The sequence below is a fragment of the Octodon degus genome, unplaced genomic scaffold, assembly GCF_000260255.1.
Source record: "Octodon degus isolate 3935 unplaced genomic scaffold, OctDeg1.0 scaffold00019, whole genome shotgun sequence".
Classification (NCBI taxonomy): Eukaryota; Metazoa; Chordata; class Mammalia; order Rodentia; family Octodontidae; genus Octodon; species Octodon degus.
The window spans coordinates 8,305,231-8,316,711 of record NW_004524595.1 but is presented as its reverse complement, the minus strand read 5'-3'; the positions used below and the strand labels follow the sequence as shown (position 1 = coordinate 8,316,711).

At 37.3% G+C, this 11,481-nt stretch overlaps 1 protein-coding gene across 1 annotated transcript in view; it reads right to left on the bottom strand.

Annotated features, from left to right (window-relative positions):
- Positions 1-11,481, bottom strand: part of Itsn2 (intersectin 2) — a 167,042-nt gene that overhangs the window by 45,517 nt on the left and 110,044 nt on the right. The window contains exons 23-27 of the mRNA XM_012513845.2: positions 9,403-9,608; positions 7,001-7,065; positions 4,635-4,801; positions 1,325-1,370; positions 1,119-1,240 (exon numbers count right to left, since the gene is read on the bottom strand). Coding sequence (XP_012369299.2) covers positions 1,119-1,240; positions 1,325-1,370; positions 4,635-4,801; positions 7,001-7,065; positions 9,403-9,608 — 606 coding nt within the window. The remainder of the gene's footprint in view (positions 1-1,118; positions 1,241-1,324; positions 1,371-4,634; positions 4,802-7,000; positions 7,066-9,402; positions 9,609-11,481) is intronic.

Sequence of the window (11,481 nt, the reverse complement as noted above, 5' to 3'; positions counted from 1 at the left end):
TTTTTTTTTTTTTTTTTGGTACTAGGGTCAAACTCAGGACCCTGTGTTTGCCAGATAGGCATTTATGCCACTGAGTTATATATCCCTGGCCCTTATCAAAAATATATACACTAGCCATCTGTCAACATTTTAAGAAAAAAACAAATTCTTCAATGTCTGCACTATGTTTTCCTGGGGAACAGTTTAATAGGTACAGTAGCACCTTGGTCCACCAATGCTTATAAACAATTTGGTTTACAAACAGACGTGGTTGGCAAAATTTTGTTGTTTGGAAGGTGCGTGTATGACAAGTGTGACTGCAGCAATCTTTCCCACACAAACACAAACATGGCTATCTTTTCTAAAATTGTAGAACAAATTAAGTTCATGAACAAAGTCACCGCTGTGTTTTCTTTTAAATTTTTATTTATTTTTTATGTATTTAGAATAGGGTCTACAGGATCTTGCTACACAGATTGAACTCAGTGATCCTCCTGTTTTCAGCCTCCCAAGTGCTGGGATTATAGGTGCACACGACCATGCCCAGTTTTAGTCCCCTTCTCAGCCGTGGCCCTGGGGCAGGGCCAGTATGACACACGAGGGATCAAAATCCATGTCTCTGAGTCTGTCTCAGCAGGCGCTTTAATCCACTGAGTTATCTGGCTGGCCCTGTGTTGTATTTTCTCAATACAGAGTAAATCGGGTTTTTCTCTTGGAAGAGTACACCACAGCCTGTGGCTGTCCCTGGCAAAGATGGTACTATGCTTCCTGTCAGATGACCTGCATATCATTAAGGGATTATTACTGGAAAGTGATCATGTCTTCAGGGAAAATTATTCTTTAAAATGTTACTAATCAACTAAGTTGTGCTAAAAACAGTCAAAAGACTAGAGAGAAACCCCATATGCTGAAATGTTAACAATGAGTACTCCCTGGTAAGCACAAGGGCCTGAGTTCAATCCCCAGTGCTGCCAAAAAAATAAAAAAAATAAAAAAATAAATAAATTGATTATCTCTAAGTATAATTACACAAAGTATAATTGCACAAAGGGAAGACAGAAAAATTTAAATTGATTTTATCTTTTTTGACAGCATTTATTATTTTTATAATAACAATGACAGATGTTAAAGAATCTTACCTGTAACTCCCCTTGCCACCACCCACTTGTATTTTTCTTTAGGATTAATATTAGTTGTCCTGGTGCAAGGCTAAGTTGTTCAGCACCAGAAGCAACATATGCTGAAGTGACTTGGGCAATTTCTGAAAAGAAAAACACAACTATGAGTTCAAAATTATGACAAAGCAAACTCTTGAATCAGTTCTCAAGCTCATTAGTGTACATACCAGGTTTTTTGTTTGATGTTCCAGATTTGCTAGCACTCCCCAAATTCTACAAGGAAAAGACATGTTTTTATCATTTCCTATAATCCAAATGTAAAAGTATAGAGCTTACTAGGAAGGAAAAAATTCTAATCCCTATGATTTCTTTAAATGACCATCAAAATGACAATGAACCTTACATTAACTAAATAAGTGAACAATCCAACACTTACCAGGAAGTTTGGTCTGTTAATGGAATACTCTGTAGACAAGCAGTTGATGTTATCATCCACTGACTCAGCAGGATGAGCTCATTTTCTGAGTTTCCTTCAACTATCCAACATGCCCGAACAGGTCAAATGCATCACATCCATTGATGAGATCAGCATCAACACCCACTCCCTACCACACATGTGAGGCAGAATGCCTTGCTCCTGTTTTCTCTAAAAATCCTGACTCACAGCTTCAGCAGAGCAGGAGGCAATGATATTTTATCATACTACCCCTAAACTGACTGAACCTGATTTAAGAATAAAAATAATCATACCATAGTAGCAACTAAAACTTGTTGCCTTTAAAATACAAATGAGACCAATCATATTTCCTTTTTTTTTTTTTGACATTTACTAAAAAAATGGAAAGGGGTTATCAAAAAGAATTTTCTTGGGCAGGACAGATAGTTCAGTCTTGGACTAAAGCACCTGCTTAGGCAGAGCACAAAGGCCAGGGTTCGAGTGCCATGCTGGCCCTGCCCCCAGGGCATGCTAAGAAGGAGATTGAGACTGGGCGTGGTGGTGTGTGCCTGTAATCCCAGCACTTGGGAGGCTGAAAACAGGAGGATCACTACAAGTCCGATCTGTGTAGTAAGACCCTGTAGAGCCTGTACCAAATTTTCTTTTCTGCTACTGTAACAGGTGGAATGAAAGTATTAGAGTTGCTGGGAATGTACAGGTAACATTTTCTGAGTACCATGTAACAGGTACTGGTCTGAGCAGCTACACATATTTACCTGTTTAATTTTTAGAATAATACTATTAAGTAATTATGATCACCTCAATTTTACAGAAAAGAAAACTGAGGCACAGTCCCACTACTTGTCCACTGCAGGGAAGGTTTTAAGCATGTGACTGATAGATCCCTGGAAATAGACACCGGGCCCCTTCTAAGAGTCTGTGGGGTGAAAATAATTTTCATGACAATATTAAGGCAGTGTTTACATTCACTGTGAATAAAACTACTGGTGCTGAGTTGAGTGTGGTGGTGCATACTTGTAATTCTAGCACTCGGGGAGGGGGGCAAGAAGATCACTGTGAATTGCAGGCCAGCTTGGGTACATAGTGCATTCAAGGCCAGCCTGAACTACATACAGGACCCAGTCACAAACAAACAAACAGGCCCTATTGGTGCCTTAGCATGAATCAAGGCATTGGTACTTAATTATACTATTAGTCATAGCATCTTTAGTACCATGTACTCGCAGCAAAAAAAAAGCCAGTTTTACTTAAAGATGCCCTTGACACTGGAAATTTTACTAAATCTTAATCCTTGAGTATATATTTTCAATAATTTTGTGTGACTAAACAGAAGTGTGCCTAAAACATTTCTGCTGCAGCCAAGCAGGTTTGTTATCCCAGCCCTTGGAGGCTGAGGCAAGGGAATCTCCGTAAGCGTAAGACCAGCCTGGGCCTCAGTGTGAGGTCAGGGTTGGCAGGAAATATACAGGAGATTTTGTTTCAAGAAAAAATCCCAACCAATTAACTAACTAAATAAATAATAAAAAAGTACAATGATTGTCTCAAGGAACAGGACTCATGCGAATAAACTGTGAGCTAAGTTTTTTTCATGCAACATTTTTACTTCAAAAAACTCACATGGAATGATTTAGACTTGTGATTTAGCAATTATTTTCTCAAAACTGAAATAAAATGAAGTAAACCCTCCACTTCAAGGAAAACAGTTGGTAGGACTTATTGTCAATGACAAAATTCAAACTTTTATATGTGACAGCTCTCCAGGCTTTCCTGATGAGTGGTGATATTAATCAGCATGATTTCTTGATTTCATTTAATGAAGTATTTCAATACAGAGAAACTTTGCATAATTCAGTGATTCAGTATTTTCCAAATGAACAATGAATGTCGTTGTATTTCAAACAGTGAAGGGGTAAAAGATCCATTCAATGTACAGAACAGACTAATGAATTTTGAGGTAATAGTAAGTGATATTCACTGATATAGCTTCAAATTCATGTAGTACCTAGCCTAGAGTAAGTCACTACTTGTCAAGTTGTAGCACAACAGAATCAAAGAATATCCACAGACATCCTGAATTATTAAATATGTTCCCATTTTCTTCTTTTTGTGGTACTGGGGAATGAACTCAGGACTTTGTGCTTCCCAGGCAGGCACTTATGCCACTGTTATCTCCCCGGCCCCTATGTTTCATTTTCTTCCATGTCTGTATCAGGTAGAATTTTCCTTATATAATATGTAACAACAGACTGAATATAGAAAGAGATTTGAGAATCTATCTTCAATTAAGCCAGACCTTAAAGAGATCTGTGGAAATATAAAATAATGCCATTCCAACTAAATATTTTTCTTGAAAACTATGGTGCTTTTTTAACAAAAAGTTCTTTATGTTACCATATAGTGGATTTAACTATTATTTTTAAAATGAATTAATAAATATTTAAATAACTTTAGTTTTTCTAATTTCTAATATGGTAATTATCACTAAATACAATCTATAACTAAATACAATCTATAACTAAAAAAAACCCTTTGAGATGGTCACCAGTAGTTTTCTTTTTGAGACAGGATCATGCTATGTACTTTAGACTGGCTTTGAACTCATGGCAATCCTTCTGCCTCAGCCTCCCAAGTGCTAGGATCACAGGTGTGAACCACTATGCTCAGCCCAATAATTTTTAAGAATCCAGAAAGTCTAAGAACTGCTTTATAACATACTGGTGACAGAATTAAAAACAGTAGGAACTTCAGAGTGCAGCAAGAGTCACATTAATGCTAGTGCCTTAGAGTACAGATTTATGGCCTTCTGTAAAGCAATGAATCCAGAACCACTTCTTAGTTCTGATTATCATGAGGCTCAAACTTATCTCTGACTTTGCTCCTAAAATTTCATAAATTCTCTTCCACTGGTCTTCTAATTGACATCATATCCTACAATAAAATCTATAGCATTAGAGTTATCTTGAATGGCTTCCGTATAACCAAAGTAGGCTGACCAAAATCATACATAAAATCTCTTTTAAGTATGAATCCTGAACAGTAAGAACAGAATGACTTTGTTTTTAATACCAAAATAAGTCTACCTCTTGATCTTTTGGTTTGACATAGTTGGATGGGAAAATTCCAGTTTTATCTCCAATACTTCCTGTCCACCATTCTCCATCTTTTCGTGTCACCAGTATTTCTTCACCTTCAGTGAAAGTCAAATCTCCTGGCTCTACACTTGAATATGGATAAAGTGCAATATATTCTGTAGGGAACAAAGTAAAAGAAGTAGGTTTTTATTGATGATTATAGAAGCAAAAAGAAATGAGGTTAATCTGTAAGATCCTATATGTTTACCATAAGAGACCTTGTCCCTCCAATATAAGAAGATCTGAGTGGGTGTGGTGGCACATGATTATAATCCCAGAACTCTGGGACTAGTGGCAGGAGGGCTGCAAACTTAAACCCAGCCCTGGCTGAGTGACTTAGTGAGACTTGGTCTCAAAATATAAAATAATTAAACAAAATAGGGCTGGGATGTAGCTCAGTGCAGAGGCACTGGGTTCAGTCCCTAGTGCCAACACCACCACCAAAAAGAAGGAAAAAGCTCTGAAGGGCACAGCTTGGTGGTGCACACCTGTAACCATTGTATACTAGGGAGGCTGAGGTAGAAGGATCACCAGTTTAAGGCCAGTCTAGAATATACCCTGAGAACCTGCCTCAAAAATCAAAATAAAGCAAAAAGATCTGAAGGAAGAAAAAGGAATGAAAGCATTTTATTATTTAATAATTGCTTTAATTATTGATTTAACATAAAGCTTTATTAAGGGGCTTCTTTCTTCCAATTGCTTTGTTACCACCATTGATTTTAAACGCTAACAATCAGTGAAAACTACAAACACATACTAATATTTTTCAGATAATGAAACTGAGGCTGAATGAGGTTAAGTCACTTCAAAGATGAGTCAAGATAAGAAAAAAATTTCACCTTGTACAAAATATACTTTCAAGTGCTAAATTCTCTGCTCTTTAATTCTTTTATTTACACAATCATATCTAGGAGACAGTAGCACTAGAAACCAATTTCTAGTACAATGTCCCAGATCTCAGCACAGTGCTTGGCTTTAAGTAGATGGTCAATAAATATCTGTTAATGATGACTTAGAGGAAACTACTTATGTTTCTATCTTGATTTTTGTTCTTGTGATTATTATTACTCAGAAGAAAAAGTTATTTCTGGGTTTGAGATGTTTTTGATTTTTCTCTTCTATTTTATTTGTATTTACCAACATGTAATTTGATCACATACTAGCAGTAATCAGAAACACAATCTATAGCCTATTTACCATTCAGGTTCCCAGTATTATTAATTTAGCTGTTTAACAAAACAAAAAGTAATTACAAAGCTTACAGAAATTGCAGTAAGTCATTTCCAAAATGCTCCTCACTATTTCCTAGGTTCTGTTCACAGCTCTCATTCCACAGAACATTCATGATGGCAGCATCCCTGGAGACCTCAGTTCCCTCCCCTTCGAGGCTCAGCCCACTGACTGTGTCCAGAAGCCTCTTCTCTTCTGTCACTGTGCGAGGTCCTACTCATTGCTGCTGATGAAGCAACATTACTACCTCTGGGGATCCACAGCTCCTACTCAGATCTAAGTTGTATCCTGTTCACAAAGTACAGAAATGCATCGCAACTATAGGCCAGTGGTGGCAAACCTATGGCACACACGCGATAGCGGGTTGTTATCACCGAAAGCCCAAGAGGTTTGTCATCACTGTTATATGGTCTAATCTCATCCTGCTCCATTGGGAGCAGTTTAGAGATTATGGCTTATCCTTGTGTCTTTTTAATGCTAACACAGAATTTTATAAATATTGAATAAACTAATTTGTCATTAAATCATTTTGTTTAGCAAAACATGGAATGATGGAATGTACTTCACCTCCACAATGAACATATACATTTCAATTATAAATCTATGTAACTATTAAACAAATATTGTCTGAAATTTGGGCAATTTGTGAAAATTTCATTTTTCACATTGACAAAACCAAAATAATTTACTACCTGAACTCAAAATCCTGTCCAAAAAAAGTTGTCTGCAATATTTATAGAGCGCCACAATTTCAAACCCTAACTAATGATTTATATGGCACACTATAACTGAAATGCGGTTTGTAGACAAGGACATGTACTGAAATTTTTTTACCTCCTAAAAAACTAGTTAATCATTGTAACCTTATTTATAGTCTTATATATATGCTGACATGTTTTAGCACAGACTTGCTAAAAGTGCCAAGCCATGTTTTCTCTGTATTTTCACAATGTGAATATATGCAGCACATTTTCCTAACCTCACTTTAATACTAAGAGTACAGAAATGGACTAGCATGCACAAAGTTAAATAATGAATCAATCACTATACGACTCCCGTCTAATTTACCATTGCCAAAAGCTCACCTTCTCCAACTGGATGGGCTGTGGAGGTAGGTTTCTTATTTACAGGTGCATACAAAGCTTCTGGTCTGCCAAATAAATATACCATAAGAAACAATAGTGAAACAAATGAAAAGATACAAGCAAGCAAAAACCAAGAATGGTGATCTGATCAATGCAGAATTCTCAAATTAATTCTGTGTCTCAGTACAGTCTAGCAATACTCTCATACACAAAATTTTTCTGTGGAAAGAACTACATATATGAATGTTCACACTTAATACTAAAGTAAGGTCAATATGAGTCAGTGTTTCAAATGTGAGAAAATGTGCCTTTCAGATCATACTTAAGACACTGGCACCTCAGCAAGTGAGTCCTCCTTGGGAAAGCATTTAGGGAGTGTGGCTTGGGCAATAGATGGCTTTTATTCATTGTATATTAACGTAAACATAAGTAATAACTTTTCTTAGATCTCAAAACATGTGTAACTTATTCCCATTTTATTTTTAAAATTTAATTAATTAATTAGATACAGGGTCTCACTATGCAGCTTGGACTCATAGTGATCTTCCTGTCTCAGTCTCCCCAGCGACTGGATTACAGGTGTGCGCCACCATGGCATGTGGCACTGGGGATGAAACCCGGGTCCTTGCACTTGCCAGGCAGGTGTTTAGACTGTGAGCTATCTCCCCAACCCTTTATTTCCATTTTAATCTAGAAAAACTGTTTTCAAAAGTCAGGAAGACTCAGCTTTACAAGCTAGATACCAGTGGGATGTGCCAGGTCCCTGGGCCTTGTGAGTAGTTTTACAGTATAAGCAAAGAGTTTTTCAAGTTGACAGAAGGAAAGCTCTTAATAAAACTAGTGGCCAGTACTGAAGAGACTGCCTCAATTAGTGCTGGGTTCTCCATTACTGCATGTTCTCAAGTTATATGACTTGGATCTTTTAGAAAGAACAGGTAACTGAAAGGAAGTTAGAAAAAATGCCCTCCAAAACATGCAAACTCATCTTTTTTTGCTTAAGTGTTCTTCTGTGTAAAATGTTAAGATTAAATATGATATTTCCTACAAAAGGCCAAGCACAATATCACACACAAATTTCAGCTATGTATTAATTATTTTTTGAAAATTCCGTATCAGTTTGAAAAGCAAATTCCTGTACTTGAACTATATTGCTAAGTAGAAATTCAGCACTGAAAGAATCCTTAAAGACTATTTAGTTCAGTCTTTTCATTCAATCAGTTAGAAAACTGAACAGCACAGGTTGCCCTGTATGGTCTGGAAAGAATGGCAGGGCCAGACTCAAGCCTTGTGGTTTCCGAGGACCACCAACACCTTCCATTCTGTCAGACTGCTTTCTATCTAGACCAGCTTCCAACACAAAGGTGGCTACCTACAGGCATATCATATCGTGCTTATTTTTTTGTGTTAAGATATCTGGTAGCTTTTTGTTTTGTTTGTTTTGAGATGGGTCTGACTATGTAGTGCAGTCTGGCCTCAAACACATCAATCCTCCTGCCTCAGTCTCCTGAGTGCTGCACGGATTAAATACGAGTGCCACCCTGTGCAGCAATATTTGATAACTTCATTCCCCTAAAGACTAGGAAATAAAGGCCAGAAATCTTAACTCTCTAGTTTTTTATTTTGCTCATTTGAAAGTTCATTCGAGTATTTTTTCCTTATTCACTGAGCTAATATAATTCAACAGCTATGCTGTGCTAAGACTGTATTATGCGTGAGAAGAGTGAAAAATAAATAATAGCAACAGAAGAGATGGACCTGAAGCTCCATGAAGTCTCTCAATAACAAAAGAGGTTTAAAAAGTCAGTAACTATAATGCTATATCCTAGGAGCACTAGTGATGTTATGTTTAAGGAACCCTGGAGGTCCAGATAGAAATGCTCCAAGGTGATAAAGGGGAAGAGCTCAGTCAGGAGTTACTTAAAAGCTGGGTTCTGTGCAGCACACCTGTACTCCAGCACCTGGGAGGCTGAGGCAGGAGGAGGATCACAAGTCGAAGCCCCACCTGGGTAATAAAAAGTGTCAGGGATTTAGCTCAGGGTGAAGGTCCTCGGTTTAATCTCTAGTGTAAAAGCAAAGCAGCAAAAATAATTATTTAGAAATTGAAGAATTTTAGTAAACAAGCGAAAAATGTTACGAATAAACTGAAAAAAAAACTTTTTTTTTAAAAACTGAATTTATGGCACCAAGAAAGCAATACATCTAAATTCTTAAGTATAATGCTTAGAAAACCTCAATTCTGAAAAAAGAGTAGAAGAACAGTCTAACATTGGCAAAAACACCTTTGGTATGCTTTTCCCTCTAAGAACTGCCTTCTGGATACCAAACCCAAGCATAAACTTTTACAAGTATTTACTAGCAAGAGCACCAACATCTACATGGTCCCTAAACACAGAAACACTTACTCTCCACGCTTTACTTCACTCCCAGGAATGATCTTGACGTAAGATTTTGGAAACCATCCTCTCCCTCCATGCGCCTCCCCAAACCACCAATTCTCTTGCTGCTCCAAGACGGTAATGACATCATGCTTGGAGAAATTCAGGTGGTTATCTTTCTTTGCAGTCCAGGAACAAAGGGCCTGTGCTTTCAGGTTTTCTACAACCTGCCCCTGTGAATACAATCACACACCAAGAAAAGAAGTAAAATACCATGGTAACCAAGATGTCAGCTTCTGAGTATGTAACACACTTACTGTGTAAACAGGTTTGGTGTGGTTGTGACATCGCTACAATCTGCTAACTACCCAAACAAAACAAAACAAAAATTAGGTAAGAGGGACAACTCAATCAAGTGCAGGCTCCCAGAATACCTCCTTGGCATGGGGGAAATGGTGATTACATGAGGACACAGCCACAGCTACCTCTTCGCAGTATTCCACACCCTACTTAGCACATCCTGTTCTCTGTTATGCCTTCTCATGTTTTAAGAGTATTTTGTAATCAATAAGTCCCTCTTAGCATTCTTCTTTCCTTTTCTCTATTTTCCTCTGTGTCTAAATTCCTGAAAGAATTGTTGGGCCGAGAATATAGCTCAGCAGCAAGCGCTTACATGGCAAGCTTGAGGTCATGAGTTCAATATCTGGTACAAAAAAAAAAAAAAAGAATTGTCTTAAACTTGTTTTCCAGGGTGGCCCCTTGATCTCTTACAATTTAAGTTTTGTACTATCAGACCACTGAACCTTTTCCAGACAAAGTTAGGAATAGTAACATCAAAGTAAAAAATTTCTAAAACTTTATTCTTCTGATCTCTAAACAGTGCTGACATTACTAAAACTGTTATGGTTCCCGAAACTCACTCTGATAATTAAGGGTTTCTCTTGTCCAGCCCTCTTCCCTTACTGCCCCACACGACTTGCTGAGCAATATTTGTGCCTATAAATCATTCCTTTTCTGTGAGCTTTCAACTTGTACATCAAAATGCCACTGGACACTCCCACTGGCTGTCTCTACTGCAGATACCTCAAGTTACCATGTCTGAAATGTAACTGCTTTTAGGGTTTAGGACACCACACCTCCTCTGCCGGCACTGCCTGTCAAAGACAATGATCTTACTGTTCTTTCAGTTGCTCAAGTTAAATTCTCTGAAGAATTATCTTTAACTCCACCTCCTTTTCACTCTCCACTTTCATTGAACTATTTTATGTCAATTCCTAACACTATTCCATCTATTTTTATTACTACAGCACTGGCTCAAACCACATGTCATTACTTACTGTATTTAGCCTCTCTTAATTAATCATCTTCTTTTGCTTCTTTTTGCCCATACAGCCTCTTCATTACCACCAGGGTTATTTTTCTTAAGCATATCATCAAATCCTCTCTTAAAAACTTCTCTTGGCTTATCATTGTCAAGTTGCTTAACATGGTACTAAATGCTTCATCTGTACATCTCAACCTCACCTCTTAAACCTCTTCATGAACCCTGTTTTCTAGCTGTAATATAAATTATTCTCATTTTCTACAAATACTGTATTTCCATGAAAATAAGACTCCATCAGGAAATAAGCCCTACAATGATATTTTGAGGACAGTTGTAATATAAGCCCTACCCCCACAATAAATCCTAGTTAAGATCATCAGCCACACAGAAGTACTTTGTTGGAATACATGATAGATATGTCAAATTATGACATTAACGTATAATCAAATATAAATAACATTGGCATAGTTAAAATTAATGATAACATAAATATTAAGTATTTGTAAATGCCCAAGTAAGTGCCTTGGGGTGAGAGGAAAACACCTATATAAGACTTCTTGCCAATGTCCAATCAGAGCACAGATACAAGAAGACATTAATAATGTGTGCCCTTGATAATGAATGGATGTAGATGAGTCTATATTAATTTTTTTTTATGTATTTAGTAAAGGGTCTACAGGGTTTTACTATACAGATTGGATTTGTAATGATCCTCCTGTTTTCAGCCTCCCAAGCTCTGGGATTACAGGTGTGTGCCACCACGCCCAGTCTCAGCGTGCCCC